Source organism: Myotis daubentonii, chromosome 2 (genome assembly GCF_963259705.1).
Source record: "Myotis daubentonii chromosome 2, mMyoDau2.1, whole genome shotgun sequence".
Taxonomy (NCBI): domain Eukaryota; kingdom Metazoa; phylum Chordata; class Mammalia; order Chiroptera; family Vespertilionidae; genus Myotis; species Myotis daubentonii.
Genome location: NC_081841.1, coordinates 5295511 through 5311697, shown reverse-complemented (window position 1 = coordinate 5311697; position 16187 = coordinate 5295511). Strand labels below are relative to the sequence as shown.

Sequence of the window (16187 nt, the reverse complement as noted above, 5' to 3'; positions counted from 1 at the left end):
TCTGCCCCTGGTGGTCAGTGCATGTCATAGCAACTGGTCGACTGTCTGCCCCCTGGTGGTCAGAGCACGTCATAGCGAGCAGTTGAGTGGCCTTAGCATATCATTAGCATAGTACGCTTTATTTTTATTTTTATTTTTTTTAAATATATTTTATTGATTTTTTTTTTTTTTTTTTTTTTACAGAGAGGAAGGGAGAGGGATAGAGAGCTAGAAACATCAATGAGAGAGAAACACTGATCAGCTGCCTCCTGCACACCTCCCACTGGGGATGTGCCCGCAACCAAGGTACATGCCCTTGACTGGAATCGAACCCGGGACCCTTGAGTCCGCAGGCTGACGCTCTATCCACTGAGCCTAACCGGTCAGGGCAGCATAGTATGCTTTGATTGGTTGAATGGCCAACAGGACAACCGGACACTTTGCATATTAGGCTTTTATTATATAGGACTAGAGGCCCGGTGCACAAAAATTTGTGCACTCGGGAGGGGGGGGTCCCTCAGCCCAGCCTGTGCCCTCTCGCAGTCTGGGACCCCTCAGGAGATAACAACCTGCTGGCTTAGGCCTGCTCCCGGGTGGCAGAGGGCAGGCCCAATTCCTAGGTGCAGCCCCTGGTCGGGCTTAGAGCAGGGCTGATTGGGGAGTTGGGGCACCGCCTCCTGTCATGCACAGAGCAGGGTGGATCGGGAGGTTGGGATGCCACCCTCAGTCACGCTCAGAGTAGGGCCGATTGGGGGGGTGGGGCAGCGCCTCCTGTCACACTCAAGGCAGGGTTGATGGGGAGGTTGCGGCATCACCCCCTGTCATGCACAGAGCAGGGCCAATCAGGGGATTGGGGCGCTGCCCCCTGTCATGTACAGAGCAGGGCCCATCAGGGGGTTGGGGAGCTCCCCCCGTCACTCACAGAGTAGGTCCGATAGGGGAGTTGGGGCACCACCCCCTGTCACACACAGAGCAGGGCGGATCAGGGGGTTGGGGCGCTGCCCCCTGTCACTCACAGAGTAGGGCTCATCAGGGGGGTTGGGGCTCTGTACCCTGTCACACACAGAGCAGGGTCAATCAGGGGGTTGGAGAGCTCCCCCGTCACTCACAGAGTAGGTCCGATAGGGGAGTTGGGGCACCACCCCCTGTCACACACAGAGCAGGGCGGATCAGGGGGTGGGGGAGCCGCACCCTGTCACACTCAGGGCAGGGCTGATGGGGAGGTTATGGCTCTACCCTTTCACACACAGAGCAGGGCCCGTGGGGGGGGGGGGGGGTTGGGGTGCTGCACCCTGTCACACACAGAGTAGGGCCGATCAGGGGGTTGGGGTGCCACACCCTGTCACACACAGAGCCGCAGGGCGATCAGGGGGTTGGGGAGCTTCCCCCTATCAGGCACAGAGCAGGGCTAATCAGGGGGTTGGGGTGCCTTTCCCTGTCACGAACAGAACAGGGCGGATAGGGAGGTTGTGGCTCCACCCCCTGTCACACACAGAGCCGCAGGGCAATCAGGGAGTTTGGGCGCTGCCCCCTGTCACGCTGATCCTGGTGCCGGGAGGCCTCGCAGCTCCGCTGATCCCGGTGCTGGGAGGCATATTACCCTTTTACTATATAGGATAGAGGCCTGGTGCATGGGTGGGGGCTGGCTGGTTTGCCCTGAAGGGTGTCCTGGATCAGGGTGGGGGGTCCCCACTGGGGTGCCTGGCCAGCCTGGATGAGGGGATGATGGCTGTTTGCAGCTGGTCACACCTCCTTCAGGGTGGGGGTCCCCACTGGGGTGCCTGGCCAGTCTGGGTGAGGGGCTGAGGGCTGTTTTCAGGCTGGGGGTGACTGAAGCTCCCAACTGCTCCTTTTTTTCTTTTTTTATTCTGGGCCAGCTTTAGCTCTGAGGCTTGGCTCCAGCTCTTAAGCCTCAGCTGCTGAAAGCAGGTATCTGGTTTGTTTGGGTTCTATAATCGAAACACTGTTTCAACTCCAGCTCTGAGATCCCGGCTGGCTGAAAGCAGGTTTCTGGGGTTTTGTTTAGCTTCTATATTTGTAACAATGTTTCAAACTGCAAGCTCAGAGGCCGGCAGTGGGGAACGTTGGAGTCCTCCGTCACTGAAGCAAGAAAGCCTCATGTTCACTTCAAGCTGCCTGGTTGCCGGCCGCCATCTTGGCTGGCAGTTAATTTGCATATCGCCCTGATTAGCCAATGGGAAGGGTAGCGGAGGTACGGCTAATTACCATGTTTCTCTTTTATTAGATAGGATTCCTATTCAATGCATGGTACACATCACTTAACAGAAAAATCAATAGCGAGCAAAACCAGACTAAAAAGTACTACTGAGCAAACTGCATCTTTTATAGATGAAGACGGGAGTGTTCAGAAGCAGAGATCACAAGAGTCATGGATACTGTAGGCAGGCACAGTGTACAGGAAAGATTAACATGGATGGTGTGATGGTACATACAGGCAGGCTAAATAGCCATCTCAGACGGTGATTAAAGAAAATTTTACTTTTTTTAGAGAAAAGAGATGGAGGATGGGATATCCAAATGAAAGGGCTGCACAGCATGAGCCAAGGGGACATAGGGTCGATGATGGCAGGAAAAATATACTTAGGCAACACGAAAGCCTAGGCTGGGCTGCTTTGGCTTACTGAGAAGTCAAAGAGAAGGGGGCCTTGGAGATAGGTTCAGGGGGTTAGCCTGGGATGAGCTGCTGCTGCCCATTGCTCCCCTGGTTGCAAGTCTCATGGGGTCCCTTAGAGGTTAGGGCAGCCGTGGGCAAACTACAGCCCGCGGGCCGGATCCGGCCCGTTTGAAATGAATAAAACTAAAAAAAAAGAGACCGTACCCTTTTATGTAATGATGTTTACTTTGAATTTATATTAGTTCACACAAACACTCCATCCATGCTTTTGTTCCGGCCCTCCGGTCCAGTTTAAGAACCCATTGTGGCCCTCGAGTCAAAAAGTTTGCCCACCCCTGGGTTAGGGGATGCATGCCTGTGCGGGAAGGGAGGGAGAAGGGAATGACAAGGTAGTGATCCTTGGAGACTGGGGGAAGGGAGGGAAAGGGAAAGGCACAGGTGTGCTCCCTCCAGCCAAAGGGTTTTAAGGGTGGAAATCTTAGGGGCGGTCCCAGGAGAGATGGTAATAGAATATTCAGCAGCTTTCCAGGTATGTCCTTTCAGGGTTGTGGTCTCCACTGATTGATTGGCTGGCACCAGGACATGGGTGGTGCCAGCCAATCAATCAGCTGGTCCTGAGGTCAGCCATGGGGTTGCTGGTCTGGTTTTGCTGCTTTTCTGGGCCTAGAGCTGAAATACAACTGTGGCTTGGATGTAATCTTTAGGGAGGAAAAGGTCAGGAGGTCTAAACTGCATGACGACGGATATGCTAGGGCAGTGGTCGGCAAACCGCGGCTCGTGAGCCACATGGGCTCTTTGGCCCCTTGAGTGTGGCTTTTCCACAAAATACCACCACATGCAGGCGCGCACGTACAGTGTGAAGTTGACTTAAAACTTAAAGTAAAGTTTATTAAGTTAATTTTAGGGAACATTGTGGAGTGAAAGAAGATGTAGTGTGTAGTGTCAAGGATTGAGAAAGGTATGTTGAGATGGTTTGGACATATAAAGAGGATGAACGAAAGGAGATAGACGAAACAAGTATGCAAGACAAGTGTGGATGGGAGAGTTGGAAGGGGTCGACCTCAGCGAACGTACCTCAATCAGATTGAGGACGTTTTTAGCAAAGGCCATCTTAGGAGTACCCTAATTAAGTTAATAACAATGTGCCTACCTATATAGTTTAAGTTTAAAAAATTTGGCTCTCAAAAGAAATTTCAATCGTTGTGCTGTTGATATTTGGCTCTGCTGACAGATGAGTTTGCCGACCACTGGCCCAGGGGAAGACAGGTTACCGTGGAGGTGAGGTTCTTGTTTTCCAATTTTGCCCCTTGCTAGGCATCCGGGGCTTTCTGCCCTGGTGAGTCTCTGTACCGGGCCACTGTCCTTGCTCTGCTCATGTCTATCTAGCACTGCATACCTTGATTTCAGAGAGGAAGATAGAAACATCAATGATAAGAGGGAACCATTGATTGGTTGCCTCCTGCACATCCCCCCACTGGGTATCGAGCCCGCAACCCAGGCATGTGCCCTTGACCGGAATCAAACCTGGAACCCTTCAATTCGCAGGCCAAGGCTCTATCCACTGAGCCAAACCAATTAGGGTAGCACTACATACATTTCAAAACAAATAAAATAGGTTGCCTATTAAATAAATTCTTTAGAAATCAAAATTTCCTTCATGTTCTATTCAAGGGGTAGGCACACAGAAAACATGTCAGAGGCAAGGCAGCCAAGATTAATATTTAACCATTATTTAAAATTCTGTTTTCGTATTCCTTTTATTAACACGAGTTGAAAGACTAAGAGGGTCCTAAGGACAATCTCAAGTACAAAAATGCACTACATCATTTAAAGAGAATATAAAATCCTTGTAAGAACATTTTGTATTTCAAAGCTTTTTATCTGAGAAGTTCAAGTACTCTGTTCATCCTTTAAGCCAAAATAGATAGAGAGGTATTTCTTAAACACTATAATTTTATGAGTTCTTGGAAAAGGCACTCAAAATACTTGAGGATCCGAAACTTTATTGGAAACTTACACCCTCTGTTATCAAGCAAAGGACAACATTTCAAGTTGGAAAAACAACTATAAATGGTCATGATGAGTGATTCTAACTCTTACTAAAGTATTAAAGATAAGGCTGAAGGATAAAGAATGCTGTCTGCTTATTTATGAGTCTGTATAGAAAAGTCTTTTTCTAGTGCCAGGCTGTGGCTGTGACTTCAGCTCTAAGATGCGAATACAGGGTACTAATACTTCATGACAGGAGACCGATTTTCTTCCAATTCAAATGATTCTATTTTCTTTCTTTGTCTTCTTTTTTTTTGTTTTGTTTTTGTTGTAAAAATCATTTACAGGTAAACAGAACCAAAATTAAGACATGAAGAATAATAACTGAACCCGCTCACTAAAATTATTCACTGATTCAAGGAATAATTAAAACACAGCTATTTACTTCTGAAATCTTCAAAACAAATAGTTTATCAGTAGTGAGTCTCCTTCAGTAAGGAGAGAAAACAAAAATGAAGTGCACTTCTGGGAAATGTGCACAATGACCCCTGACATAAGAAAATGGCAGATCACGCCCAGCTGGTGTGGCCCAGTGGTTGAGCGGTGACCCAGGAAGCAGGAGGTTACTGGCTCGATTCCCAGTCAGGGCACATGCCCGGGGTTGCGGGCTCAATCCCCATTAGGGGCGTGCAGGAGGCAGCTGATCGATGATGTTTCTATCTCTCTATTCCTCTCCCTTCCTCTCTCTCTAAAAATCAACAAAATACATATTTAAGAAAAAAGAAAATGGCAGATCAAGACCATAAATCTAACCATTTGTCTCCCTATGAAAGAATGCAACTAGATATATAAAAGGAACAAATCTGCCTTACCAGAGGTAAGGATGGAGGGCAGGAATATGAACATGAACTGTCACAACAACGATAACATCACTGGCATTCAAAAATAGTTATTTTTAAAAATCCCAATTGCATAAAAATGGTCAGTATCTTCTTCATTTAAGTTATTTGTAAGGTTCTTTTCCCAAATTCTTCCCCAGGGTATCAAGCTACATGAGTTTTCTTCTGTGAAAATAAATAAATAAATTAAATAAATTTCTAAGTTTCAAGAAGAATTTGAGTAACAATAGAGAGGTGGGCAAAAATAGGTTTACTGTTGTTTGTATGAAAAAAGACATGCAGGTTATCGCCCTAGCTGGCTGGGCTCAGTGGATAGAGCATCAGCCTGTGGACTGAAGGGTCCCAGGTTCGATTCCAGCCAGGGGCACATGCCTGGGTTGCGGGCTCCATCCCCAGTAGGGGGCATGCAGGAGGCAGCTTATCAATGATTCTCTGTCATCATTGATGTTTCTATCTCTCTCTCCTTCACCCTTCCTCTCTGAAATCAATAAAGAAATATATTTTAAAAAAAAAAGAAAGAAAAAAGACATGCAGGTTATGATTATAATAATGCAAGAAAAAACTCTGGCTTTTTTTTCCCCCTGGCTGGCAGCGCGGAGGCCGCACGATGCCCGGAGTTCCTGTAAAAGACGTGAACCAGCAGGAGTTCATCAGAGCACTGGCAGCCTTCCTCAAAAAGTCCGGGAAGCTGACAGTCCCTGAATGGGGGACACTGTCAAGCTGGCCAAGCATAAAGAGCTTGCTCCCTACGATGAGAATTGGTTCTACACACGAGCTGCTTCCACAGCGCGGCACCTGTACCTTCGGGGAGGCACTGGGGTTGGCTCCATGACCAAGATCTATGGAGGACGACAGAGAAATGGTGTCATGCCCAGCCACTTTAGCAGAGGCTCTAAGAACGTGGCCCGCAGAGTCCTCCAAGCCCTGGAGGGGCTGAAAATGGTGGAAAAGGATCAGGATGGGGGCCTGAAATTGACACCTCAGGGACAGAGAGATCTGGACAGGATCGCAGGGCAGGTGGCAGCTGCCAACAAGAAGCATTAGAACAAGTGCTGGGTTAATAAATTGCCTCATTTATAAAAAAAGAAAAAAAAAGAAAAAACTCTGTTTTGCATACTTACAACCTGTACACCTACTTTTGCCCACCCCTGTACTGTTCCTAGTTTTCCTTGGAAATAATGAAACTTATTTCTACAGTGATTATAATACAATGATAGGGATCACAGAAGGAAGTAAAAGCTATTCTAATTACTGTAAGAATGCATAAGTATTAAGATATAAAAAATGTTATAAGGAGAAGTTTAAAACTCACAAAAGTAGGTTCCCAGGAATTCACTACCTACAGAAACTCTTTTGACCAAGGGTCTCAACTATGACACTACTGATATTTTGGGCCAGATAATTCTTTATTTGGGTGTGTGTGAGGGGTGCTATTGTGTAAGATGGTTAGCAGTATCCCTGGCCTCTACTCACTAGATGCCAGTAGCATCCCCCAGTTGTGACAACCAAAACTATCTCCAGACATTTGCCATATGGTCCCTGTGGATCAAAGCAGCCTCAGTTGAGAACCACTGTTCTAATCCAATCACCAAGTGATTATTCACTTTATTTTTGAAAGTTTCAAAAGACAACTCTTACCCCAATGATCTATTTTTTTCTAAGCCCTGTTAGAAATGTTATTTTTATTGATATTAAGTCTATCTTCTTAAACAACTGGAAACATATATGAAATTAGCTAGTAAATGATTTTTACCCAAGATATGAATTAGCAACTCTGAAATGACTTTATTGCCGGGAGCTGGTCCATCCTTGCTGTTTCAAGGGACCTGGCATATATGGCATACTGTTCTTAATATGTTTGCTCACCTTCTTGGCACTATGTGTTTTAACCAAGGTCTCCTCTCTGAGAAAGGTTGTTTCCCCAGGTAGGGATTTTCCCCTGAAGTTAGGGAGGGAATAAAACCCCTCAACTAAGTGCCAGGGGGGTAATTAATCACTTTAACTACGAACAATCATGCTTAAACTACATAATCTTTACTCCCTGGAATGGAGATAAGAAACGCCCTAACCTTTGTAATAGAGATTGATAGGATTGAATCAACTGGTATAAATATAGATGTAACAAGACAGCAAGACACAGAACTTAGAAGTCAGAACTCAGAAGACAGAACCTACACAGAACCTAGAGACAGAAGAACTTCGCTGGAGAGAACATGGCAAAAGATCCTGGACTGAACCTGACTACAGAAATATGGCAAGAGAACCTGACTAGAACCTGGTGACCGAACCTGGCTGGAGATCTCAGACAGAACCTGGCTGGAGAACCTAGCGAGGGAACATGGTGACTGAACCTCGCTGGAGATCCTGGACAGAACCTGGCTGGAGATTGTGGCTACAGAACCTGGCTAGGCTGCTGATCAACTGAACGCTGTCTCCGTGTCATTCCTTCTTCGCCGACTCCGTCCACACCTTTGGGGACCCCTGGACCCACTGGGGCTGGACCCCAGCACTTTATGTGTACTGTTATCCTGGCCCAATTCCTTTGGGTAATATAGAACAAGTACAGTCTTTCTTCTGCAAGTCATTCATTCATGGTCTGCTCACCAAACATATATTGTGTGTCTAGTATGTGATCAACTCTGTTCTAGGTGCTGACGATAGAGCAGTAAATAAAAAATAAAATCCCTGTCCTCATGAAGCTTACATTTTAATGTTGTAATGAGACAAGATAAATAAAATATATAGGATGTTAGAGAATAAGAGTTAAGGAGAAAATTTTAGCAGATTATTGAGGTGTCTATTTCGGACATGGTGGCCATTTTGGGGGAAAGACCTTAAAGGAGGTAAAGGAGTGAGCCAGGCGGTTGCCAGGCAGAGGAAAAGGCAGGCACATGGGCCCTGAGGCAGAAGCATGCCAGTGGTGCTCAAAGAGAAGAGGCAGTGTGGTGCAGTGGTGTGAATGAAGAGAAGAATAGGAGGGCCAGGTCACACCTGGCATTGTAGGACAAGGTAAGGACTTTGGCTTTTACTCTGAGCAAGATGGGAAGCAGCAACTGGAGGGCTCTGAGAAAAAATATGATCTTGCTTTAGTTTTAACATGATCACACTGGCTGTTATGTTGAAGACAGATTAAAGGGGACAAAATTGAAAGCAGGACATCAGTCCAGGAGGCTCTGAAGATAATCCAGTCAAGATTTTATGGTGGTTTGGATTCAGGCCATAGTGAGACAAGTGGCTGCACTGGATACCGTAGCAGAGAGAGGCAACAGGATCTGCTCACAGACTGGAAGTGGGGTCAGAGAGAGAGAGGAAAATTTGAGATCTCTGGTAGGGCAAGTAGAAGACTAGAGTTGCCACTTAGTAAACTGCAGGATACAGGAGGAGCAGGTCTTTAAATTTCATTCATTTGTTCAACAATTAATCAGTACCTTCCATGTACTAGACACTGTGTTAAAACACTAGGGATGAAGAGATAACAAAAATGTAATCTCAGCCTTTAAGCGGTTCACTACCTACTGAAAGATAAAGACAAATATGCAGACTATTAATATACAGTAGAGTAAGCACTGAGCCATTCCACTAAGTAGAGGGAGACAGTAACTAAATACTCACAATACCAGGTTAATGGTTCCCTAGTAGCTCTGAAGTCTCAGATAACAAGGATCCAAAGCCTTCTAAAATCTAGCTCCTACTCACCTCTACAATTTTATTGTTCATGTTCCTATACTCACTTCACTCATTAACTAAGAGAACTCACTGTTCTAAACATGGATTTTCTCAATTCTCTATCATTCCCTTCATCAGGAAACTGTCATTATTCATCTATAAATGTTACTAATTAAGCCTAATCCTATTAAGGCTTAATTCAAGAGCCATTGGTTTGTATAAGATACCACGCCCTGCCCGCCCCCCACCCCCACCCCGCCTGGCTGCTGTTGCTCAGTGGTTGGGTGTCAACCTATGAACCAGGAGGTCACGGTTTGATTCTGATCAAGGGCACGTGCCCAGGTTGTGGGCTCGATCCCCAGTAGGGGACGAGTAGGTGGCAACCGATCGATGATTCTCTTTCATCACTGATGTTTCTATCTCTCTCTCCCTCTCTGAAATCAATAAATATATATATATATATATATATATATATATATATATATATATATATATATATATTTTTTTTTTTTTTTTTTAAAAGATACCCCCCTCTCCCCATAGCCAAAAGTGACCTCTCATCCTGCTATGAACCCTTTAAAGCATCAACAACTATTATGATACAAACTACCTAGGACTGTGCAATAAATACTTTTGTCACATTTGACTAAATGCTTTCATACTCAGGGTGGGCTTCATGGGTGTGCAACCTGTCTAACGCTTTGGTGTCATCCATCTTGAAATGCTTACTAAATTGTGAACAAGGAGTCCCATATCTTCATTTTGTACTGGGCACTGCAAATTATGTAGCCAGTCCTGTTCATGTTAACATGTAAACATCTCATGTGAACCCCAGTTTAAGTGTGTGTGTATGTGTATATATGTGTGTGTGTGTATATATATATGGAAAATAAGCAAGGAAGTTATTGAAATCCCTCTTTTTTTAAAAAGAAACCTTAACTTCCATATATTCTGGGTATAGGCTGCTAAACAAGGATAACTTATCTTCCTCTCTGGATTAAAAAGATAAAAATAAGCAAAGTCAGCTCAGAAATAAACATTTGTGTATATGGTCAATGGATCTTCCACAAGGGTGCCAAGACCCACTCAATGGGAAAAGGACAGTATCATCAACAAATGGTGTTAGAAAAACTGGATTATCGCCGAAACCGGTTTGGCTCAGTGGATAGAGCGTCGGCCTGCGGACTGAAAGGTCCCAGGTTCGATTCCGGTCAAGGGCATGTGCCTTGGTTGCGGGCACATCCCCAGTGGGAGATGTGCAGGAGGCAGCTGATCGATGTTTCTCTCTCATCGATGTTTCTGGCTCTCTATCTCTCTCCCTTCCTCTCTGTGGGAAATCAGTGAAATATATTTAAAAAAGAAAAAAAGAAAAACTGGATTATCTACACCCAAAAGAATGAAATTGGACCCTTATTTTATACCACATACAAAAATTGGCTCTAATCTCTGCCTTTAAATGGTTCACTACCTAGTAAAAGATAAAGGCAAATATGCAGACTATTATTATACATCTAAGTGGATGAAAAATGAAAGTAAGACCTAAAACTATAAAACTCCTAGAAGAAAACATAGGAGGAAAAGCTTTCATGATATTAGACTCAGCAATGATTTCTTGGACATGACACCAAAAGCACAAGCAAAAAAGCAAAAATAAGACAAATAGTACAAACTTAAAACTCAAACAAAAACTTTTGAGTATCAAAGAATATAATCAGCCGAAACCGGTTTGGCTCAGTGGATAGAGCGTCGGCTTGTGGACTGAAGGGTCCCAGGTTTGATTCCGGTCAAGGGCATGTACCTGGGTTGCGGGCACATCCCCAGTGGGAGATGTGCAGGAGGCAGCTGATCGATGTTTCTCTCTCATCAATGTGTTTCTAACTCTCTGTCTCTCTCCCTTCCTCTCTGTAAAAAATCAATAAAATATATATATAAAAAAATATAATCAACAGAGTGCAAGGCAGCCAATAAAATAGGAGAAAAATGTGGAGAGCGGCTACAGCATTCGGACAGGATCAAGCCTCAGACTGACTTGTGGCAAAGCCACATACAAGTCCCAGCCTGGAGCGCAAATTATAGCCAAAAAGCTATGGTTGTAAGCTTGACCTTACAGTCCGACCCTGCAGTCCTAGGTAGCTAAGGGATGTGGGCTGAGGGAGGTACAGCAATGCTGCCTAAACAAAGCTTGATAGAGTTCAGAGAATGGCAACAATAGGAAAGAAGCAGATTTGAAATTCGCAAGAACACTGTAAACATCTTGCCCTTGTTTTGCTTTGTGTGATCTGACTATAAAATAAAGACTTGCTTACAGGCTGTGTGACTATGTCCTCATACAGGCACAGTGATCCACCTGGCCCCAACTGTATTCTCTTGTCTATTTTCTTTAATCCTTCACCGCCCCACCTCAAGTTCATCACTGGCCGTGCTGGATGCAGTTTAGAAAATATTTGCAAATCATATATCTGATAAGGGCTAATATCCAGAATATATAAAAAAGACATACCTACAGCTCAACAAGAAAAAAATCAAATAGCTCAATTTATGAAAAGCCAACAAGCAAATGAAAAATGAGAGAAATGCAAATCAAAACCACAGTGAAGTGTCACTTCATATTCATTAGGATGGCTTCTATCAAAAACAAAAAAACAACAACAAAATAACAAGTGTTGGCGAGGATGTGGAGAAACTGGAACTGCTGTGCACTGCTGGTGGAATTATAAAATGGCACAACTGCTGTGGAAACAGGATGGTGGTTCCTCACAAAACTTAAAAAAGAGCTGCTGGGTAAATATCCAAAAGAATTGAAAGCAGGGACTCAAAGAGGTATTTGCACAACCCATTTTCATATCAGCAACTATTCACAGTAGCCAAGAGGTGGAAACAATCTAAATGTTCATCAACAAATGAATGGATAAACAAAATGTGGTATATACACATACAACAGAATATTATTCAGCCTTAAAGAAGAAGGAAATCCTTTTATATCCTATAAAATGAATGAACCTTGAGGGCATTATGCTGAGTAAAATAAGCCAGTCACAAAAATACAAATACTGTATGATTCCACTTATACGAGGCATCTAAAGTAGTCAAATGAAAGCAGAATGGTGGTTACCAGGGGCTGGGGGAGGGAAAGGGGAGTTGTTTAATGGGTCTAGTGTTTCGCATTTGTCAGATGACAATGCTCTAGAGATCAGTTTCACATCAATGTACAGAAACTTACTACTAAAGTATACAGTTTAAAATTATTAGGATGGTAAATTTTATGTTATGTGCTTTTAACACACACACACACACACGTACACACACACACACACACACACAGCCAAGTCAGAAAACTAATTATATTCTTTGTAGCGTAACTCTGTGCTAAAATAACCTCACAGAGGATATATGGACAAAGTGTTAAGATATAAAAATATTTTATGCTCAGAAAACTTTGTTACCTGCAACAAATCCAACCACCAGATCTTTTCCAGTAGTAGAATGTTGACCTTTGACCCAGACTGTTTTGAGGCTATTAAAAGTGTAGAAATAGACAAAATTGGAGCAGCAGAGACTGGAGATAACTGGAAACCATCCTCGATATGGGGCCAGGCTAGGGAAAAAACAATAAGTAAAATAAAGATGATGGACAAAAGCCACTAGAAATGAGTTAAGTCCTAGGAAAGGCTGATTATCATTCACATATTTTCAAAGTTCACTCCTACACTACAATGTACTTTACACTATACACATCTTACATTTTGAAGGATGCCCAAACCAAGAAATCTTTTCTAGCACCAATGACACCAAAGAAACAATAAACTTTCAATGGCTTATTTACTGCTTTCCTTTAGTAATACTAAAGATAATTTCTTCATGGCTGTTAGCTAATACAGCATCATTCACATTTTATTACAGGGCAATAATATTTAAAATAAAGTAAATATAGAATATAAGTGCAAAAAAAGTGGTGGGGGCATATTATAAGAGTACAGGAACCAGACTAAGGGATTCCCACTGGTCAAACCTGGAACAATTTGAGCACCAAAATAATAAAGTATAGTAATCAATTGTAAATCACTAGTAAAACAGAAATTTCTGAGTCTATATTGATATTAACTAAAGGAACTGCTCAGAGAGTGCTTATAATTGCAACAGAGGAAACATAAAATTATTCAGTGGCTAACTCAAATCTAAAAAAATCATGATTAGCCCAGCAGGTGTGGCTCAGTAGTTGAGCATTGACCTCTGAACCAGGAGGTCACAGTTAGATTCCCGGTCAGGGCACATGCCCCAGCTTCAGGCTGGATCATGATCCTCAGTAGGGGATGGGTAGGAGGCAGTCAATAAATGATTATCATATTTTTAAAAAATCATGAATAACTAATAAAGATGAAGAAACATGAAGAAACATGAGGCAGACTTAAAATAAGCAGCATTTTATTTTTTAAAAGTGGGAGAAAGATTGACTATATTCTTTAAAAGTGTCAATGGCAGCCCTGTGTGACTCAGTTGATTGAGTGTCATCCTGTGCACCGAAAGGTCGCCAGTTCAATTCCCAGTCAGAGCACATGCCTGGGTTACTGGCTTGATCCCCAGTGGGGGTACATGTAGGAAGCAACCATCGATCCATGTTTCTCTCTTACATCGATGTTTCTCTCTCCCTCCCTTCCTCTCTCTTTAAAAATCAATAAAAACATATTGAAAAAAACTTTTAAAAAAGTCAATGTCATAAGGGTAAAGGGTTTTGATGTATGAAACTTATTCTAAAATAATTTTTAAAAAATCTGTGTATGGTGTGTGTGTGGTAGAGAGAGAAAAGGAAGGAGAGAGGAAAGGAGGAAAGAATGCATGAGCCAATGACAAAAAAAAAAATTATTAACAATAGGTGAGCTGAAACCGGTTTGGCTCAGTGGATAGAGCGTCGGCCTGCGGACTGGAAGGTCCCGGGTTCGATTCCGGTCAAGGGCATGTACCTGGGTTGCGGGCACATCCCCAGTAGGAGATGTGCAAGAGGCAGCTGATCGATGTTTCTCTCTCATCGATGTTTCTAACTCTCTATCTCACTCCCTTCCTCTCTGTAAAAAAATCAATAAAATATATATTTAAAAAAAAAAAAACAATAGGTGAATCTGGGTAAAGCACATACTAGTAATCAAGTTTTGCATCTTTTTGTAAATTTGAAATTATTTCCAAATAAAAAGTTAAAAGTAGTATATAACCTAGATGCACCTGATAGGAATGAACTACACAGCTATTACCTTCTTCAGTTTACTGTACAAAAAACAAAATATTGATTTCATGGAAGATTGAAATATTGATTTCAATCAAGATTCAAAATGGCGAACCACAGGACTTGTACTTACCAGTCAAGTAATTACAAATTCACACTACAAGGCTATGAGAACGTACAGAAAGGAGTGTAGGCTGTGAATCTCCTAGGGAGGTGCTTTTCTAACAAAGATGAAGGTGGTAGTACTCACAGGCCTTCTTCTTTAATGATCTCCAGGAGCACCATGTGTGTAGTTTTGGACTTTCTTTTCTCATCAACTACAAGAGGAAAAATATGTCTGTTATTCATGGATCATAGCATTTTAATTCAATACCTAATACCCAGAGTAAAAGATGTGACAAAAGAAATTTATTCCTTGGGGGGCGGCAGGGTGCCGGGAGCCGGTCCATCCTTGCTGTTTCAAAGGACCTGGCATATACGGCATACTGTTCTTAAAATGTTTGCTCACCTTCTTGGCACTATGTCTTTTAACCAAGGTCTCCTCTCTGAGAAAGGTTGTTTCCCCAGGTAGGGATTTTCCCCTGAAGTTAGGGAGGGAATAAAACCCCTCAACTAAGTGCCAGGCGGGTAATTAATCACTTTAACTACAAACAATCATGCTTAAGCTACATAATCTTTACTCCCTGGAATGGAGATAAGAAACGCCCTAACCTTTGTAATAGAGGTTGATAAGATTGAATCAACTGGTATAAATATAGATGTAACAAGACAGAAAGACACAGAACTTAGAACACAGAACCTAGGCACAGAACCTACACAGAACGTTCTCTAGAGACAGAAGAACTTCGCTGGAGAGAACATGGCAAAAGATCCTGGGCTGAACCTGACTACAGAAATTGGCAAGAGAACCTGACTAAAGCCTGGTGACTGAACCTGGCTGGAGAACCTGGAGAACCTAGCAAGAGAACATGGACACAGAACCTGACTGGAGATCCTAACCAGAACCTCTCTGGAGATCCGAAACAGAACTTTGCTGGAGATCTCAGACAGAACCTGGCCGGAGATCCTAACCAGAACTTCGCTGGAGATCCTGACCAGAACTTGGCTAGAGATCCTGGCTAGGCTGCTGATCAACTGAACGCTATCTCCGTGTCCTTCCTTCTTCGCCGACTCCGTCCACACCTTTGGGGACCCCTGGACCTGCTGGGGTTGGACCCCGGCATCTGGCGCCTGAACAGGGACCCCTAGGTAAGCGCCCTGCACTCGGGAAGGATAGGACTCCACCGTAGGAAGAGGGTGGATAGTCTTCGCTGACTCCGTCCACACCTTTGGGAATGCCTGGAACAGGATTCCCCTAGGTAAGCCCCCCCCCCTTGAAACCCCCCACACTCGGGACGGATAGGACTCCACCAGGGTGCTACAGACCCCCCTATAGAGGATAAATAGGGTAAGAAGGTGGATAGTACAGAACTTAGATTGAGAAGATGTGCCATAGTTAGTCCAAAGAAAGAAGACTCTGTATTGATCTTTAGATTAAGAAGATGTGCCATACTGAGTCTAAAGAAAAAAGACTCTGTATTGATCTTTTAACATATATGCTTGCTAGCAGAGGAATTAAGGTTACTCCCAGTCAGAACGTTTTATACAAGAAGTATGTCCATGCTTTTCTGAGGAAGGAAAGGTAAATGTAAAGGCATGGGAGGAGGTAGGCCCAAGGAGCCTTATCCTTAACCCCACAGCAGGCTTTCCACCCCGGGAAAGTGCAGGATTGGCAAGCTCTCCCTGAGGTGATAGATCAGGACTC

General features: G+C 43.7%; 1 protein-coding gene and 1 pseudogene across 1 annotated transcript in view; one reads left to right on the top strand and one right to left on the bottom strand.

Moving 5' to 3' along the window:
* Positions 1 to 16187, bottom strand: part of SLC25A17 (solute carrier family 25 member 17) — a 43862-nt gene that overhangs the window by 10489 nt on the left and 17186 nt on the right. Inside the window, exons 3-4 of the mRNA XM_059681477.1 lie at positions 14634 to 14700; positions 12612 to 12763 (exon numbers count right to left, since the gene is read on the bottom strand). Coding sequence (XP_059537460.1) covers positions 12612 to 12763; positions 14634 to 14700 — 219 coding nt within the window. The remainder of the gene's footprint in view (positions 1 to 12611; positions 12764 to 14633; positions 14701 to 16187) is intronic.
* On the top strand, positions 6083 to 6600 carry LOC132226917 (small ribosomal subunit protein eS19-like; annotated as a pseudogene).